General features: G+C 54.0%; 1 protein-coding gene and 3 non-coding genes across 4 annotated transcripts; 3 read left to right on the top strand and 1 right to left on the bottom strand.

Moving 5' to 3' along the window:
- Nucleotides 1-1,043: 1,043 nt before the first annotated feature.
- BTN1A1 (butyrophilin subfamily 1 member A1) lies at nt 1,044-6,998 on the top strand. Its single transcript, XM_070396083.1, has 8 exons — nt 1,044-1,082; nt 1,558-1,671; nt 1,903-2,256; nt 2,671-2,952; nt 3,954-4,103; nt 4,565-4,585; nt 4,706-4,732; nt 5,134-6,998. Exons 2-8 carry the CDS (start codon nt 1,593-1,595, stop codon nt 5,805-5,807), a joined length of 1,587 nt encoding a protein of 528 aa, XP_070252184.1. The 5' UTR covers nt 1,044-1,082; nt 1,558-1,592; the 3' UTR covers nt 5,808-6,998.
- Nucleotides 6,999-9,208: 2,210 nt separating this feature from the next.
- TRNAT-AGU (transfer RNA threonine (anticodon AGU)) lies at nt 9,209-9,282 on the bottom strand. The gene has a single exon. It is a non-coding gene; the product is annotated as a tRNA-Thr (tRNA).
- Nucleotides 9,283-11,085: 1,803 nt separating this feature from the next.
- TRNAR-ACG (transfer RNA arginine (anticodon ACG)) lies at nt 11,086-11,158 on the top strand. The gene has a single exon. It is a non-coding gene; the product is annotated as a tRNA-Arg (tRNA).
- A 463-nt stretch (nt 11,159-11,621) lies between these two features.
- Nucleotides 11,622-11,694, top strand: TRNAV-CAC (transfer RNA valine (anticodon CAC)). Its single transcript has one exon. It is a non-coding gene; the product is annotated as a tRNA-Val (tRNA).
- Nucleotides 11,695-18,331: the final 6,637 nt, after the last annotated feature.

Genomic DNA, 18,331 nt, shown 5'->3' with positions numbered 1-18,331 from the left:
AGGCAGCCGATCCATGATTCTCTCTCATCATTGATGTTTCTCTTTCCCTTCCTCTCTAAAAGCAATAAAAATATTTTTAAAAAATAAATAAATAAAAGCATGGTAAGATCACAGCTTGATCCACTTCAGTGGTGCAAGCAGCGTTAGGTGAGGAGGACGTTCTGTTGATAGTGAGACAGATTCAGCATTCCAGGAAGGAACTTGGGCGGCCTGCTCATCCCCTTGGACCCAATGACTACATTTCTTGGAACTGATCAGAAAGCATATCAGGAAGTTATCAAAGATATGGACAAAGCCTATTTGTAACATGTACTATGTATAATAGGCAAAAAAAACAAGATGCCCACAGTCTTGGGAACTGTAAGAACCTACAATATGATATAACTGTTAACCACCCTTCAAATTATGCGAAAGCCTTATCAGTTCTGTTTTCTGATGCACATGCACGTAAAGTAAACCCTGGGATGGAAGATGCTAACATGTGAGTAGAGGTTATCATTAGTCGGTGACATTATGGGTGATTTCTACTTTTTAAAAAGCATTTTTCCATATTCTTTTTCCATAACAATAAGAGGCTTAACCTTGAATAGGAATTGCAACCCTGGGGCCCTAAAAACCGAATCACACACAGGTACGTACAGCCTACTTGGAATTCTCAGCCCACATAAATAATAAAAAAATACAAAAAAAAATACAAGTCACACCCTCTTCTATGTCCCTACTGTAAGCTTTGTGCTTTACCTCTCTGAATAAGGTTGTTATTAACCATATTCCCGTTTTAGAGATGAAGGAGCGGAGGTTCCCGTCTCCTCCCAGCGTTCTCTTGCCCCCTTCCCTGTCCACTCTGCCCATTTAGTTAGCCCAGTGCTTTGGCGTAGACCCTGTTCTCTGAGCAGCAGATGTTTCCCGTTGTCGCTGGAAAACTCCTTTCCAAAGCAAACACGTCGGGGATGGGGTGGGGGCAGGCACTCCTGAGGGCACTGCCCCTTCCTCCTCTGTGGCTTTAACTTGGCCCCGGGGCGCGCCCAGCCTTCTCACTCGGTGGCAGTGCCTGGCAGGTGCCCTTTCCTCCCAGGAGCCAGGTGGGTGCCCAGATCCCGCTCAGCCAGGAGGCATGTTCCTCCCTCTGGCCCCGGGCGCTGCACGCCCTTAGCTCTCTCAGAGCCTTCCCTGTCCTTCTCCAACCTCTTCTTTTTCCTCTTCATTCCCGGGTGCCCACCTCTGCCTCTATCGCGTTATCTCTGTCATCATTGCTAAAGCAAATACAAATCACTGCCTTTGGAAGAAGAGGGCTTTTGTAGAACAGTGCTTCCAAGATTCCTTCCTTCACAGGCACCCCTTCCCGAGCACACTGTCTCACAGCTCCCACCTCCTGTCTCCTCAGGGTTGTAGGGCCCATTGTGTTCTTTTAGGGTGTTGGGTGGGCGGATGGCCGGGGTGTGTGTGTGCGTGTGTGTGTGTGTGTGTGTGTGTGTAGCGGGGTGGGATGGGGGTGGGGGGCGGCCTGTGCAAGGCCTGGCGCCTCTGAGGGGGAAAGAACTGCCCTTTGTCTTCTAGGCCAAGCTCCCCACTGACTGCAGCAGAGGAGGGTGATGGCCGCCTTCCCCAGCCCCTGCCTCGGGGGGTGTCTGCTCACCCTCCTGCTTCTGCATCTGCGCGGGCTGCACGCAGGTCCCGTGGACGCAGGTGGGTCTCCCCGCTGTCCCTGGCCGCAGGGTAAACAGAAACGACCCCATTCGGTTCTCCCTGGAGGCTCAGCCTGGGCCCAAACGGGTGCCGTGGGCGGGCTGCCCCAGGAATGGGCGTAGGACGATGCCCTGGGGCGGGGAGCCCGGTCCCCATCCGTCCTCCGCCCTCCCGGTGTCTGGCTGTCCCGGAGCCTAACTGTCCGGTTCCTGGCAGCTCCCTTCGACGTGGCGGGGCCAGTGGAGCCGGTCCTGGCGCTGGTGGGCGCGGACGCGGAGCTGCCCTGCTACCTGCCCGCGAACCTGAGCTCCGCGCCCCTGGAGATGCGGTGGCTGCGGGAGCCGGAGGCCCTGGCGGTGCTGGTGCACCGGGCCGGGCGCGCGCAGGACGCCGAGCAGCTGGCCCTGTACCGGGGCCGAGCCGAGCTGGTGCTGGACGGCCTGGCCCAGGGCCGCGTGGCGCTCCGGGTCCGCGGGGTCCAGGCCTCGGACGACGGCGAGTATCGCTGCTCCTTCCGGCGGGAGGACGGCCCAGGCCACGGAGAGGCCCGCGTGCTCCTGCGGGTGGCCGGTGAGTACCGCGTGCCCTTCTCCCTGACTCCCGGGAGGTGTGCGTCTCTTTTTAAATATATGTTTATTGATTTCAGAGAGGAAGGGAGAGGGAGAGAGAGATGGAAAGGTCAACGATGAGAGAGTCATTGATCAGCCCACAACCCGGGCGAGTGCCCTGACCTGGAAGGAACCCTGACCTCCTGGTTCATAGGTTGATGCTCAACCGCTGATCCAGGCCCGCCGAGCTGGCGCCCCTTTCTGAGGAGGTTATGAAAAGCCCGTGTTGACCCTCAGTTCCTTGTGTGATGCAGTATGGAGAGGAGCCCCCTTCCCCCTCCCCGAGTGCTTCCCTTTCCCAAACTATGCTGCCCTGTGGGTCTAAGGCTCCAGAGGGTGTCCCCTGAAGGAGTAAGACCAGCTGCTCTCTCCACAGCGCTGGGCTCTGATCCTCACATCCACATGGACCTTCAAGACAATGGGGAGACCCGGCTGGAGTGCACCTCGCTGGGGTGGTATCCGGAGCCCCAGGTGCAGTGGAGGACACCCACGGGAGAGAAGTTCTCCTCCACGTCAGAGTCTAGGGATCCCGACGAAGAAGGCCTGTTCACCGTGGCGGCTTCCGTGACCATCAGGGACCCCTCCATGAAGAACGTGTCCTGCTGCATCCAGAACCTCCTCCTTGGCCAGGAGAAGGAAGTAGACATTTTCATACCAGGTCAGTGAGCCCAACACTGGGTTCCTCTGTGAAGCGTGACCACCTGGCAGAGCAGTCTACTTTCTCCACCTAAAATCCCACCCACTCTCATGAGGGAGCCCCACCAACTTCACTCAGAGTAAAGATTTTAGCCCCAAGATCCAGTGGATGAGCGTTGTTGACCCATGAACCAGGAGGTTGCTGTTGGATTATCGGTCAGAACACATGCCTGGGTTTCAGGCTCGATCCCCAGTGTGGGGTGTGCAGGAGGTAGCCGATTGATGATTCTCTCTCATCATTGATGTTTCTCTCTCTCTCTTTCTCTCTCTCTCTCTCTCCCTCTCTCTCTTTTCATTTCTGAAATCAATAAAAATATTTTTTAAATATTCTGAAGACATAAACTGTACCAAGACCTTGTAGAAAATCCAGGTTTTCTTAGGAGATGCACCTTGGATAGAGAAGCTTTGTCCCTGCAGGCCTTCCTGATCCCGAGACCCACTCCTTGAGCAAGCAAGAAGACTAAGCCCTCCTGTTTCCACCCCTTTCTCCTCCATCCCAGGCGAGAGCTCTGTCCAGGGTCCTCAGGAAAGTGAATCTTCTCATGGTCCCCCACACAGGGCTTCTGGTCCAGGCAGGAACTGTTCCTTCTCCCTGGGTCACTGAGTCTGTGCTGTTGCACCCAGAGGTGACGCTTCCCCTTCCTGGGTTACTTCCCTGTGCCCTTGGCTCAGGTCCTCCATTGATCATTAAGGAGGAAATTCCATAACAACATGAATTCGTCCATTTTTTTCTTATTCTGTCCCAAAACGACTCTTATTCATCTTCATTCCTCTCTTTCTCTGCTTTTTCCTACCTAAGATCTTTTTTTTTTCCTGAAAAGCCTGAGTGGCATTGGAGGGCTGTTTTCACCCTGGAAGGAATGGGAGGGAGAGGTCCAGGTCATGCCCTCTTCCGAATCCCTTTGGAACCAGAAGAGGAGCTGGACTTGCTCAGTGTTTCGCAACAAATATTCTTTGTTTCAGCTCCTTTCTTCCCAAGGCTGACTCCCTGGGTGGTGGCTGTGGCTGTCATATTAGTGGTCCTAGGAGTTCTGACCATCGGGTCCATATTTTTCACCTGGAGACTATACAAGGAAAGGTCCAGGCGGAGGAAGGATGAATTCAGCTCTACAGGTAAGTCATAGGATCCAGGCTGCTTGTCAGGAGTGCATCCGAGTGAGGTTGGATCCAAGTCCTGTAGGATAGCTGCCAGGGGAAGATATGGACTCTGGAATTCTGAAAGTCAGAGTGGATTCTAGGGCTCCTGGAGCCACTGATACTCGATCTGAGCAAGGACAGAGGTTTGGGTGCAGGAGGAATCAGAACCAGTTCTAACAGGTATTAGACCTGAAGTTTGCTCACTACCCACCCTGAGGCTCTATCCTCACTTTTACTTCGGTTTCCCAGTAACGACTACAGATACGATCCAAGCCAATAGGAACTTCCTGCATATTACTTAGAAAACAACACAATTCTTGTTCTTCACTATTGATCATGTTTCAGTAATGGAGTAGTCATGATGTAACAGCTACTCCTTTGTGTGCCTCATCGTGTCCACTATAGAAGGTCATTCATTATTTCTGTTTGTTTTCCAGAGAAACTCCTGAAAGAGCTCAGTAAGTTCTGTCTTCTTGTCATTATTTCACCCTCAAGATTCTCCCTCTCTATCTCTCTCTCACTCTCGCTCTCTCCTATAAAACCTTTTAGTGACTGTCTCTCTCTCTGTCTCATTGCAGAGTGGAAGAAAGCTACACTGCATGCAGGTCAGTGGCTCTCAACCTCTCAAGGGCTCCGAGGCTTCAACCCCCAGGGACTCAATGTCCTACAATAGTTGGAAACAAAAGCACCAACACCTTTTAGGGATGAGGATAGAGAGGGGGGAAGGTGGCAAATAGCATCAACTTTTCCTTGAGGCACACGGTGGCCTGGGAGATGGATAGGAGACAAGCCCTTCTGGCCAGGGTGTTAGGCCCTGGGGACAGTCAGCTTGTACATCACCTGTGGCTGTCGAGGGAAGAGGGGAATAGAGACAGCTGAGCAGGCTGAACAGTTCAACTCTCCTCCGAGGAGACCTGCCAGCTCCTGTCTCTTTGGAGAAAGGAGGACAGGGCTTGCAGCCTCTCACATTCATGCCTGCTCAGACTCACTTCCTCTCCGTATCTAGTTGATGTGACTCTGGACCCAGACACTGCCCATCCCCACCTCTTTCTGCACGAGGATTCCAAGTCTGTGCGGCTGGAAGATGAACGTCAGAAACTGCCCGAGAAGCCGGAGAGATTTGACTCCTGGCCTTGCGTGTTGGGGCGGGAGGCCTTCACCTCTGGGAGGCATTACTGGGAGGTGGAGGTGGGGGATAGGACCGACTGGGCCATCGGGGTCTGCAGGGAGGATGTGATGAAGAAAGGATTTGACCCCATGACTCCCAAGAATGGGTTCTGGGCTGTGGAGCTGTATGGAAACGGGTACTGGGCTCTCACCCCCCTGCGCACCCCTCTCCCCCTGGCAGGACCTCCCCGTCGGGTTGGGATTTTCCTGGACTATGACTCAGGAGACGTTGCCTTCTACAACATGATGGATGGGTCCCACATCTACACGTTCTCCAAGGCCTCTTTCTCTGGCCCCCTCCGACCCTTCTTCTGCTTGTGGTCCTCTGGCAAAAAGCCCCTGACCATCTGCCCGGTCACGGATGGGCTGGAGGAAGTCACGGTAGAGGCTGATGCCAGGGACCCCTCCAAGGAGATCCCACTGTCCCCCTTGGGGGAGGATGCTGCCTCTGGGGACACAGACACATTTCATTCTAAACTCATCTGTACCCAGGCCAACCAAGGGGCACCTTAGGGATGAGCCCAGCTTAGCTGCTTCCCTTTGCTCTCACCCCTCTCTGCCACCCTCACCCCTCAGGCTTCACCCAGCTCCGTGGCTTCCTGTTGGATAGGGATTAGTCTTGGGAAGGTTGTGTGGCTGCTGCTAGAGAATGTGGGGTGTGGGACCTTTCTAATCTGTTTCTGTACCAATAGTCAGGGTCCAGGGAGGTGACTCTTCAACGACATCTGTTCTCCTACCCCTGGAGGCCACATTCTAAAGGGAAGGACTTAAAATAAACTCAACAGACAGCTCAGGGATCGAGATGGGGTCAGGTTAGATGGTCATGGGGTGATGACAACCATTCTGGTGTCCAGAGGAGGGGTATGTGAAGGAACAGGCAAGCAGAAACTCCAAAGGATTCTGGAAACAGAAGACCCAAGGCTAACACCCCATCAAGGAACCTGGAGGGGACATTGGGATGGAAGAAAGTGACCGTAGGCCAGGGATGACCATCTGGCCTGCCCCTACAGTGTCAAGGCCTGTATCTCAAATACCTAAGCTTGTCCTACAGGGCAGAGGAAACGAGCCCTGCTGCTATGGAGTCTGAGCGATTGGAGGGGGGAGTAGAGGAGAGACACTAGGAGCAGGGCCAGGGTGTCGGACAGGAGGTGGACAGGGAAGAGGATTTTAGACAGTTGTGTGCACAGCAGTGTCTCAGACCCCGTTCCTCTCCGCACTGACCTGCTGCTCCCTTGCCTGGGGGCCATTCCACCCTCACGCTGTGGGCCCCATCGTTTCTGCTTCTCCTCCTTATGATCTGGACTCTCTCCCATTCAGAGGCAGTTCTAGGAATCGTCCCTCAGGGATATCACCACTTTGTCAGCCACTATCTCAGCCTTGTGCCCCCTCAGCCGTCATCCCAATGTCCTGTGTAACCCCTCAAACACCCTTTCCCTGAGCATCAACTGCTTCCTTTTTCCAAACCATGGCCTGTGCGCTCTCTCCCCACACAGCCTCCCTCCCACGCCCTTCTCCTTGGGTCCCCGATTGAGGTGTCCCTGCTCAGCACAGCAAGCCCGACTGCTCCTGTCTGTCCTCACATTTCCCTTATGCCCCAGGCTCCTCTGGTCAACAGGCGGCACATTTGTCCATGCTCACATCTCCTACTCAGATTGTACTTTCCCTGCTTTCAGCATCAATGTCGCCCGTGGTCTTAACCTAATAAATAAGTCTGTCTGATTGCTGCACCTTCCTTTCTTTATTGCAACGAGTGGAACCAGAACAAAAACACAGGAAAGGCCTGGCCGGCATGGCTCAGTGGTTGAGCGGCAGCCTATGAACCAGGAGGTCACGGTTCCTTTCCCCTTCAGGACACACACCCAGGTTGTGGGCTCAATCCCCTATAGGGGACGTGCAGGAGGCAGCCGATCGATGATTCTCTGTCATCACTGATGTTTCTATCTCTCTCTCCCTCTCCCTTGCTCTCTGACATCAATAAAAATCTATACTGCACACACACACACACACACGCACACACACACACACACACACACGCACGCACCCCTGAGCAAAGAAGGCATGTTGCTTACTGTGGTTCTATTTACCCAGGACCCATCGGGGCCTGACAGCAGTGGGTGGGCTCACCTGGCAGGCAGCCCCGGGGCTGCTGTCTCAGGAGAACCCAGGGACTCGCAAAAAGGCCGGGTGCCCACTGGCTGCCCGCCCTCGGCCCATTTGGGTGCTGACTCCATGTTCACCTCTAAAAGGTGATTCTGGTGCACATGAGTGAAGCCATGTCTTGGAATTTTAAAAGTACTTTTCCAGGAGGAGGAAACGTTTGGAAAACTTTTCATGGGAATGCCTTGGAATCGGGAAGCAAGCAAACAAACAAACCTGGGTGACCTTAGGAAACCACTGTTGCAGGCCCTCGTAGTTCAGCGAGAATTCTGCTTCCCCCTGCGTCGCCCCAGGCAAGGACCAGACACAGCCACCTCCAGAGGCTCTGACCAGCCAGCTCTGCCGCGCGAATGGATAGAGTGTGAGTCTCGTGTCCTCTCCCCGTCCTGCCTCAAACACTACTCCCCCCACACTGCCCACCGCCTGCCACCCACCCACACTATCGCTGGGAGAAGAACATGATTTATTCCTGCTTTAAAAGTATTCATTTGTGTTCAAATTATGCTTTTAGAAAGTCAAAGAAAGAAAAAAGCTAACTTAAAAAAAAATACTTGGGAACCTCAGGCAGTTGCTTTGCTGGTTTAATGTGTAATGCGTATCCTGAAATGTGTATGTGAAACCTCACCCAGAACAGACGGGGCTGCCACAGGAACCTCTTGCTGAGAGTAGAAAGAGAACCGGTTACAGATTTTAATCAGCGCCACAACCTCGCCCCTCACCCCACTTTCCTTTTCCCCTTCAAGGAAAACAGTCACCAGGCCCAGGACTGAGCAGGTGACAGGCTCTTAGGAAACACCTGTGTCCTTCCTTCCCCAGCCCTAGCCTCTGGGCACGAAGCACCCAGAAGCCGACTTATCAGATGCACCTGGGCCACCCTTTCCGGTTGGCACGGGTGCCAGTGCCTGAGGGACATTGTCTTGCTAATTCTGGCTTTATTTCCAAATCTTCTAAAAGGGAAGACACATCGCCTTGCCAAATGCCTTGCCAAAGCCTGTCTTCATCACCTGGGGCAGAGTCAGGGATTCTGTGATTTCAGAAACCTCTGAGGTGTGATTACGGAAGTGGCTGTGGTGGAAACCCCGTGCCAAGTGCTCCCTTTGCCGGGTTTAGTAGACACAGAAACTACTCATCTCTCTCTCTCTCTTTCTCTCTCTCTCTCTCTCTCTCTCTCTCTCTCTCCCTCCCTCTCTCCCTCTCTCTCTCTCTCTCTTCATTGCAGTATAACATCCATTCAGAAAAGTCCACCCATCTTCAGTGTGCAGCTAGATAAACTCAGAACAGGCAGCGAGACACCCCAGCCCCTTACACATGTTACATATAAGGTAGGATTTCAGTGGCTGCTATGAACGGAGGTGTTTGCAGCCTTCTCCACAGCACCTGTGTCCAGCATTCCGTTCTAAAAATATTGCCTGCAGAGTGTGAAAGGGCGTTCGTGGGAAAGACGAGAGAATGATCAGAGGTTATATAGCTTGTAGTTTAAATGCGGTGACTGCCTTCTGCTTTCCCTGGTTCCTTTTGTACTTGATGAAAAAATACACGTGGAACAAAAATATAAAAACAGAAAGGATGGAAATTTTCTTCAAAAGAACAACAAATTCATCTTCGTGCTGTTTTTGTAAATAACAAGGAAGTCCATCCTCAGACCCGTGTAAAACAGTTTTGTGAAACCCCATAGAGAAAATTTACCCTTAAGATTTCACTTTGATCACCCATCCTCTTTTGAACTGGGGAAAGCCACACCCGGAAGGAAAAAGAGAAGGCCCCGCTGGGATTCGAACCCAGGATCTCCTGTTTACTAGACAGGCGCTTTAACCAGCTAAGCCACGGAGCCAGCACGCCGGCTCGCGTCCAAATCGATGGGGAAAGAGAAAGATCTTTGATTTTATTGGGTGCATTTACTTATTTCTTCTCCGCCAGGGTCAGGCGCAACCCAAATGCTTCCCAAGACGCGAAAGATGAGCCTCGGCCTGCGAGGGCTCGGCCTGGACACCGGCAGACGGAAGAAACCGAAGAAACCGCGCAGCTGTGGAAACTGAGCCTCCCGGCGGGGGCGCGGGGACAGAGGGCCAGGGCCGGGCACCGGCCGCGTCCACGCGGAGACACGCCTCCTCCGGTCCCGGGACACTGACACCAGAACAGGTCCAGCACCAAGAACAGGTCCGTTCGGGAGGCAAGCTATGTTTTCTATCTCACGGTTTTTAATCGAAGTTCCAGTCATTCCTTACCGCAGGTCTTTCGGTAAATTTGGGTTCCACCTGCTGCTTGTAGCTTATAATGTTAACTTACACAGTTCTAGAGCTGCACCTTAAAAACACGAGGCTGCCCAATGAAAACCTAGTCTCGGAAAGAAAGAAAAGAGCGATCCCCGCTCCTCTGGAGCTACAGGAAGAGACACTTTCTTGTCCAAAGGATCTCTTGTGATAAGATGTCAAACTGAGAGCATTCACAAGAACCTTTACTCTCGCACGGGGGCTTGTGTGAGTATTTGTGGCGGTTCCCAGCTTATCCTCTGCTTTGTAACGTGAATCTGAACAAACAGCTGTAGTGAAACTCCGAACAGCTTACAAACTGTCGCCATGGCTGTGAAAGTCTCCTCCCAAATGAAGCCTGTAATTATGCGGAGCAGTCTTGCTTGTTGACTGTTGTCATGGTGATAACACTGAAACATGTATTTCTAAACTGTCCCAATATTTAAGGATTTCTCGGTCGCACCATAAGGCACTTATTTCCGCCTACATACGTGACGGGCAGCATGACTCTGTCAGATGCCTTGTTTTTGTTAAAAGATTGAAAGTCGACGAACTCAACCCACAGGTGGATGGAAACTCCATGAAATAAGCACCTGTTTCTTTACTATGATAAGATGAGCATCAAATGGTCAGAGGCCTTGGAGCCGCGTCATGATCAGCAGCGCAGCCACCCTGGTGGGCCGTGGCCGAGCGGCGGACACTCAGGACCGCCCAGCCCACAGGATCGGGCTGGGGTTCCCTTTGGCCGGCGAAGCACGGACATGCGGGGCGTCGAGGGGGCTGTGCCACAGGCCGGGGCCCGTCTTGGGAGAAGCTGGGACCTGGAGCCACCACTTCCAACGGGGTGTGAGCTCTATGTTCTGCTCCGGTCTCAGGCTGACCATCCGGGCCGTGGAAGGGCCCTCGGGTTGGCTGTTCCATCACCTGAGGCCGCAGAAGGGGCAGGTTCCGGGGTCACGGACACGACCATGTTGTAAGGACACGTGGGGGTGCGGACAGCGCCGTTTCCATCCGCTGCGAGAGAGACCGAAAACTGGGTCGTCTGTGACTTGGAGGGAGAATGTGATTCTGACTGCGTAACAAGTGACAACTGAAACTTGGCGTTTCCTTCCATTATGAGTACAGGCAACGGATGACAGTTGTACGTCGGCAGTTTTGACTTGATCACTATGGCTATTTTTCAGATTAACTCAGGCGCTCCATCTATCAGATTACAACCCCCTGTCGGTGCGGGACAGGTACCTGGACCGTGTGCTCCCGGCAGGTGGTTGCCTCAGAAGGGCCTGAGCGGGGAGGGATCAGACCCGGGGACCGCGCACCCCCGGCTTCCCCGGCCCCGCCGGCTGATTTTGATGAAGACGAGCCGCCGCCCCTGCCTTCCGCGCGGGCCAGTGGCGCAATGGATAACGCGTCTGACTACGGATCAGAAGATTCCAGGTTCGACTCCTGGCTGGCTCGGTGGGCGCAGCTCTATTTTGCTTCTCTCTCCGCCGACCACGGAGGAGCCGGAGGGGCTGGTGCAGGAGACGTTCCCCCCGACGGCGGCCCCACAACGCGCGGCCCACTCCGGCCGCGTCCCCCACCCCCACCCCCACCCCCACCCCCGCGCGCCCGCCCCACCAGTCACTCCGGGGAAGGTCGGTGGTTGGAAGGAACCTTAGGCAAAGGGAAGCAATTAAAATGTACAAATTCGTGTTGAGAAGCAACCATGATAGGCTCCAGGTAACGATTGGAGCCCCTCTTTTGTTCTCCCCTATCCGGGCATTTCCAGTAAAAAAATGACAGGACAGGGCGGCACACACCCGCGCTCGCGCATGCGCACAGGCAGGGGCCGCCACCACAGGCTCCCGCGCATGCGCCCCAGCGCCGCCAGCAGAGCCAGCGTGAGGAACAGCGGCCCCAGGAAGGCAGCCGCCAGCGCGTTTCCGTAGTGTAGTGGTTATCACGTTCGCCTCACACGCGAAAGGTCCCCGGTTCGAAACCGGGCGGAAACAACTGTTTTTCTCACCATGTAATTGATCAGTTAAAAGCCTATTTTACTTAATTTTTTTAAATGATCACGACCTCATAACACGTGCCTCCTTTTCCGGTCTGGCTCGCCCGGGCTGTGGTGCTGACGGGAGTGCGGAGTCGGGAGGCCGCCGCCGCCGGGCCCCCGGAAGCGCATCCCCGGCTCGCGGCCTTCCTGGCCCATCCCGGCCTCGGGTCCTGCGAGGGTTCGGTCCGGATACTCGGTGAGCGCGGAGCCCCCGGGCGCCTCCGGTCCCACGCTCCGCGCGGCCTGGGGCGGCGGCCCCATCGCAGCCCCTGCGGGGAGGTCGCGGCGGGCGGTCCCTCGGGCCCGGGGTTCGAGGTGCTGCTGGTGGAACCGCCTTGCAGGGGACAGCGACGGGCCCAGGGTCCCCCGTCCGAAGCGGAAAGACCCCCCAGTTTAGGGACCGAGCAGTGCAGGGCCTGGGGGACCTGCCCGGTTGACCTCTGACCTGGGGCGCTGGGCCGGGCCCCGGGGACGCGATCGGCCCGCGCGGTGGGGGGAAGCGGGTCGGCTCCCCCCTGTCCGCGGGGTCCCCGTCGGACGCGTTTCCTCCGGTTTCCACCCCGTTTCTGAGGGTCGGAGCCGGTCGCTGCGGTGCCCGGGGCGCCGGACGGGATGGGGCGTCTGACGTGTGTGCGGCGATGAGGGGCCCCCTCCCTGCCCCTCGGGCCCGCGCTCTGTGCCCTCGGGGGGGCCCTGTCGGCAGCACAGGAAGCGGGGCCCGGCTCCCCTGGGTCCAAGATGTTTTTAGTTGCGGCCCCAGGCCAGGCGGGGGGACAGGGTGCCCCCTCTTTCCTGCACCTGGGGCCCCAGGCCTGGCGGGGGGACAGGGTGCCCCCTCTTTCCTGCACCCGGGGCCGCAGTGAGGCCGGGGCCCCAGGCCAGGCGGGGGGACAGGGTGCCCCCTCTTTCCTGCACCCGGGGCCGCAGTGAGGCCGGGACCCCAGGCCAGGCGGGGGGACAGGGTGCCCCCTCTATCCTGCACCCGGGGCCCCAGGCCTGGCGGGGGGGACAGGGTGCCCCCTCTTTCCTGCACCCGGGGCCGCAGTGAGGCCGCTGGGCGGATGGGGGGACAGGGTGCCCCCTCTTTCCTGCACCCGGGGCCGCAGTGAGGCCGGGCCCGCCGCCCGCGTGCACGTGGTGACTGTGTGGTCGAAGCCTGCGGCTCAGCGCAGGGGAGGCCCGTCCCGTCCCTCCTTCCAGATCCCCCGCCCCCCAGCCCCCCGTTTCCTAAACCCCGTGAACGCAAACGGCCCCCAAAAGCGAAAGGAGTCGAGAGGCCGGAGGGCGAGGCGGAGGAGTCCGGCTGGTGGGTGAACAGGCGACTCGGCTGAAGCGCGGCCCTGGGCGGGCGGGATGTTCTCGGGGACAGACACGTGTCCCCCCAGAACGCGGGGAGGGACCCGCGGACCCCGGGGCGGGACGTGGGCGATCGGGGGCCGGCGCCGGGTCTGTGCCCGGCTCCGCGGAGACACGTCCAGGCGCCGCTTCCGAGACAGCCCCCGGGTTCCGAGACTGCAGGTGCCGGGACCCCGCGGGTGGAGGGCAGTGCCACGGGGTCCGCACACCCTCAGCCCCAGGGGCACGGGGCTGCGGCCTCCCCACATTTCCTTGGGGGAGGTGTGTGTGTGTGTTGGGGGGCAGGGAGGTGGGGGGGTAGCTGACACCATGTCACCTCTGCCCTGTAGAGGCCCAAGCCGGACATTCATGCCGGGGAGGGGGGGGGGGGGGGGGACCCTCAGCCCGGCCCGCGCCCTTGAGCAGCCCGGGGGCCCTCCGGGATGTCGGGGAGCGGCTCCCGCCAACACCCAGGGGCTTGCCAGCCGGCTTGTAGCTGAGGGGCTCCCTGGGGTCAGCTCCTGCATTGAGCGCGCCCCCTGGTGGCCAGTGCGGTCATAGCGACCCGCTGTCCGGTCTCTGGGTGGTAATGCCGCTTAGGCTTTTGTAGAGAAGGTGGACACCCCATGCTCACTGCCCTAAGCGCGGCCTTACCAACCTCCCAGGCCCTCCCTCCGCCCGGCCCGCTCGCCATCAGTGGGAGGCGGAGGGGGCGGGGGCCGGTGACAGGCGGGACCGAGACCCGCGCCCACGGAGAACCCAAAGGATGCGGCCACCACGGGCCTCCGGGCGCCGGAAGGGAGTGAGGACGGCCTCGGTTTGCTCTTTTGTTGTTTTCTTGGGGGGCGGGGGGTGCATGTTGGATGAAGTGGGATTTGGTCCGTGGACAGTGGAGACAGGCCCAGGAAGAAAGAGAAGAAAACATTTTGATGTGCTCAGTCGCCATTGTTTCTTCTCAGAAGGCTTGTTAACCGCCCATTGTCTTCGAATCTTCACTTTGTCCTTTTCTCGTCGATCGTTAGGAATTCTGTACATGTTCTGGACTCTAATTCTCTGTCAGCTACATGTGTTATGGATATCTTTGCCCAGCTTGAAACTTACCTGTTTACATTTTCATGCTAGATTTTTATATACACAGATTATTAATTTTAAGATACTCAAATTTGAGTTTTAACGTCATTAAACCTGTCCGTCTTCCCCTTTGTGGCTTACACTTTTTGTGTCTTGTTCCGTAAACCTCTCCAGGGGCCGCTGAGGAAGCGGGCAGAGCCCGCGGGAGGAGAGCCGCCGGCCCCCCACCACCCGCCCGAGAGGAAGGGGGCAGAGCTGCGGGAGGAGGAGCCGCTGAGGAAGGGGGTCATCCCAGCACCATTTTTTGAAAAGTTTATCCATTCCTCCACTGATCGGTAACACTGCTCTTTCATAAATCAAGTTTCTGTGTGTGTGGAGGGGGAGGCGGGGATCTGATGGTGGTTTCTAGTTTAACTGACCGGCCAGTTTGTCTAACCTGTGGCCGTGCTATACTATCCTGAGTACTACAACTTTTAAAAAAATCTTGATATCTCAGGACAAATCCAACCCCCACCCCCAGCACCTCCACCAAAGTTTTCTTCCTTGGGAGTGTCTTGACTATGTTTAGCTAGGCAAGTTCTAAATCAAACAAACAAAAATGTGTTGGAATTTTATTGGATTTGTATTGAACTTGTAAATTACAGTGTTGAGTCTTTCAATCTATGAACCTAGTATAGCTTCATTTATTTAGGATCTTTAAATGTCTTTCAATAAAGTTTTATAATTTTCTCCATGAATATCTTCTTTTGTTAATATTTCCTAGGGACTTTATACATACTTTTTTATTCTATTTTATATGGCACATTTTTAGTTAACTACATTTTGTTTTTAGCAAAAGTTGATTTTTGTATCCAGCAACTTTGCTAACCTCTCATTAATTCTTATATTTGTATATTCTTTTGGGTTTTCTACATAGACAATCATGGATTATTCTGAATATGCAAACAATTTTGTTTCTTTACCACCATATACCATTTTTCCTTTTTCTAATGCTAGATATTGTCCAGGTGCCCAGGGAGTGGGTAGGAAGTACAACAGTGAACAAAACAAAGTTTCTGCTTCTACCAAGCCTATATTCTAGTGGGGTGAGTGCGGTAGGAAATACACACACTTATGTGACAGGGGACGTAAACGTGTAAGTGGTGCTACTTTGATAGGGTGGTCAGGTGATATTCCAGTAGCGTGAAGGGGAAGGTAAGACATTTGGGGGCAGCTAGCAATCTGTGCCTGTGCCAGGAAGCTGCCTTCCAACCCACACTCTTGCTGGCTGATAATGAACTCCTTTGATGCCTGTCCTGTCTTGCAGAACCTGTTTCCCAGAATATCCCATTTTACAGAGGCCATAGACCAGGAACCATACACAACCCCCAGAGGGGGTATCAGCACTGGCGCCAGGCCAGGCCTTTGGGTGTAATCTCACGTCCCCCATTCCAAACACGGGGCTTTTCGCAGAGTCCATGAAAGGTCCAGAAGCCTGCCATATTGGGGGACAAAGAAACTAAAGGGCCTAAAGGGAAAGCTTCCTCCATATTCATCACTCAGGGTTTGGAGAAACAGACTCCCCTGAGTCACTGTACTAGTACACCTGAAAATAAATGGGTTTTTCCTGAATCTCTGAGTACTCCTTGTGTATTTTCCGGTTGCCTGGTAAATTCTGTAACAGAGCACTTAATGAAATAAGAGAGCAAGAGATGTGACTATGAGGGGAAAGCATTCCAGCGGAGAGAATAGCAAATGCAGAGGTGAGGTGGAACTAGACATGCTGAGGAAGAGCCAGGAGGCAGGAGTGGCTGAATCGGAGTGAGGGTAAGAGTGATATTGATATTGATATGGTTGCAGAGATGGCCAGGGGCCAGAACAATGGATGACTCCCCAGGCTTGATTTTTCTCTGTGATAGGATACCATTAGAATTTTGAACAGAGAAATGACACAATCTAAGGTATGTATGTGGCTGATGCATGAGCTGTGTGTGTAAGGGGGGAAGAGTTAAAGGAGAAAGACCAGTTAAATACAGGTTTCCCACTTCAAATTCACCCTTTTGCAAATCCTCAGTTACTTCAAATATTTTTTTTTTTGCTAATTTCTCCGAAGATTACTGTGGAAATTGGATGAAGATCACTTGGAGAATGTGTGGTTGGTTTTGGACAATGTAAGCCTCGACAAACCCAGGAAGTACGTGATCTCGTTGGTGAGACGAGGCATTCCTTACTATTCCTGCAACCATATTCTCCAATGATGAGGTCCACTGAAGAAGTCTTTTCAAAGGTTAAGTTCTGCACAAGAAATATTTTGGCAGATCCTTCAAACCATGAATGTTTAAGAAATGTTATTAATCATTCTGTAGCAACTATTACGCCTGAGAATTGTCACAATTTATGAATATGTATATGAAATTGCCACAAGTGGGTGGGAAATCCACTATAAGGGAAATTATAAGTATTTCTGACATTTAAAAAGTATTTTATGTTTATTACTATATTCATGCAATAAAATATTTAATTTAAACAACAACTTTGCATAAGATTTTTGTTACAAAGCTTTTGAAATTATTTTAGTGGAAAAATTTGCTTTGCAAAGGGTGAATTTTTCTTTGCAAAAGGTGAATTTGCTTTGTAAAAGCAAAAGGGTGAATTTGAAGTGGAAATGTGTTTATTGTTTGCCAAGGACTGTGTCTGCCCAATGATTTATAAGCATAATTTTATTCCATGACTATGAATTCAATATTACTATCCCCATTTCACTTTAAATGCAAGGAATGAAAATATTCTGCAAGCCAAGCAGTTGTAATTTCCAACAAGGAAGGGTAGTAATGAAAGGACAGTAAATTGCAGGGGAAAGTGGTCATGGAACTCAGAGCGCTAGTATGTCTTCAACAACATAAAACTAGGAGGAACATTGCTTCCGTTCAAGGACGCCAATTTTTTAGCCAGAAACATCCCTGAAGTGGGAAAGGGCAAGTTAAGAAAACGTAAATCCGCCTTTAAACCACTTTTCCGATCCATTGGGCACTTACTGCCTCTCTGAAAAGTCATAAACTAACGCCCTAGTTCATAAACATTTGGGAATTTGGTGTCTGGCTTGAGACAGCCTGAGAGGCCCAGAGTTGTCAATAATCACATGTATCAATAATCACATGTGTCAATAACCACATGTGTCAATAATCTCCACAACGGAGGCACTGGTCCCGCGGGGGCTGGGAAGGAGACGGAGGGACACTCACTCCCCGTACCGTCCAGTCTCAACTGTGGAAACGCCGCTCCCCGCCAGGCCCCTCCATGGCTCCCGGCCGGGCCACAGGAATGACGGACGGAAGCCCTACCGGAACTTCCTGGGGACACGGCCGCACCGCGGACTCACTTCCGGGGCCCCTCTAGGCCGCTCGGAGGGCCGCCTCTCGGTGGCCCCGCTCGCTGGCCGGGCGGGACGGCGCGGTGGTTCCCCGGCGGCCGGGGGTGCGAGCGGGCAGTTCCCCCCGCGCTGCCGCTCGGCCCCGCGCAGACCCGGCTGGGGCTTCGGGCCCGGCTCCTGGAGGGAGGTCCGGGCGGAAGGGGACGGCCAGCGCCAGGGCTCGGCCCAGGCTCGGGCGGGGCGGCCTCCCCCTTGGTGCTGACGGAGGCCCTGGAGCCCTTCTCCAGATTTTGGTGTTAAAAGCCCCCCAAACCCGAAACGTAGGTAACAAGGAAAACAATTATACTGCGAAATAGTTACCACGCCGTTGACGTGATTTGCAGCGGTCACGTGGAGCTTCCTCGCTAATGCCAGGCATTCATATACTGAACAGGAAGACCCCTCTCGACAGCTGCCGTCAGGTTCTTACGCGGGAGATACTGGTGACAACTGGGTTGAGACATGAAAACACCTGCGACTTCTCCTGGCGACAAAGCCACAGCTGCTTCTCTCCCGACTGTAACTTGTTGCTTACATTCATACGTGAAGACTATGCTCAATTTCAGGTAAAGGTTAGAGATTTTAAACATTTTTTTTCTCATCCAGGTTCACCAGTCCCCAAATAAAACCCAGGAAAAATGCTCAATACAGTGCCTGGGACACGGAAAGCGCCCCCCGCCCCCCAATGCCGATATTGGTAATTTTATTCTTACTTTTTTTGCGCCTGTTCAAATTTCCTTTAGGTGACCAGATGGAGTTAATCACATGAAGTACTGAGTTGAGACAAAGATAAATTATA

Source organism: Myotis yumanensis, unplaced genomic scaffold (genome assembly GCF_028538775.1).
Source record: "Myotis yumanensis isolate MYYU_CA2020_CCGP unplaced genomic scaffold, mMyoYum1.0.hap1 SCAF_17, whole genome shotgun sequence".
NCBI classification, from domain to species: domain Eukaryota; kingdom Metazoa; phylum Chordata; class Mammalia; order Chiroptera; family Vespertilionidae; genus Myotis; species Myotis yumanensis.
This window is presented reverse-complemented; position numbering and strand designations above follow the sequence as displayed.

Bases quoted from the DNA above. Each gene is read 5' to 3' on its own strand.
- BTN1A1 (XM_070396083.1), top strand. From the start codon at position 1,593: ATGGCCGCCTTCCCCAGCCCCTGCCTCGGGGGGTGTCTGCTCACCCTC. The intron at 2,257-2,670 runs GTGAGTACCGCG...CTCTCTCCACAG, and splicing joins CGTGCTCCTGCGGGTGGCCG to CGCTGGGCTCTGATCCTCAC. The intron at 4,586-4,705 runs GTAAGTTCTGTC...GTCTCATTGCAG, and splicing joins GAAACTCCTGAAAGAGCTCA to AGTGGAAGAAAGCTACACTG.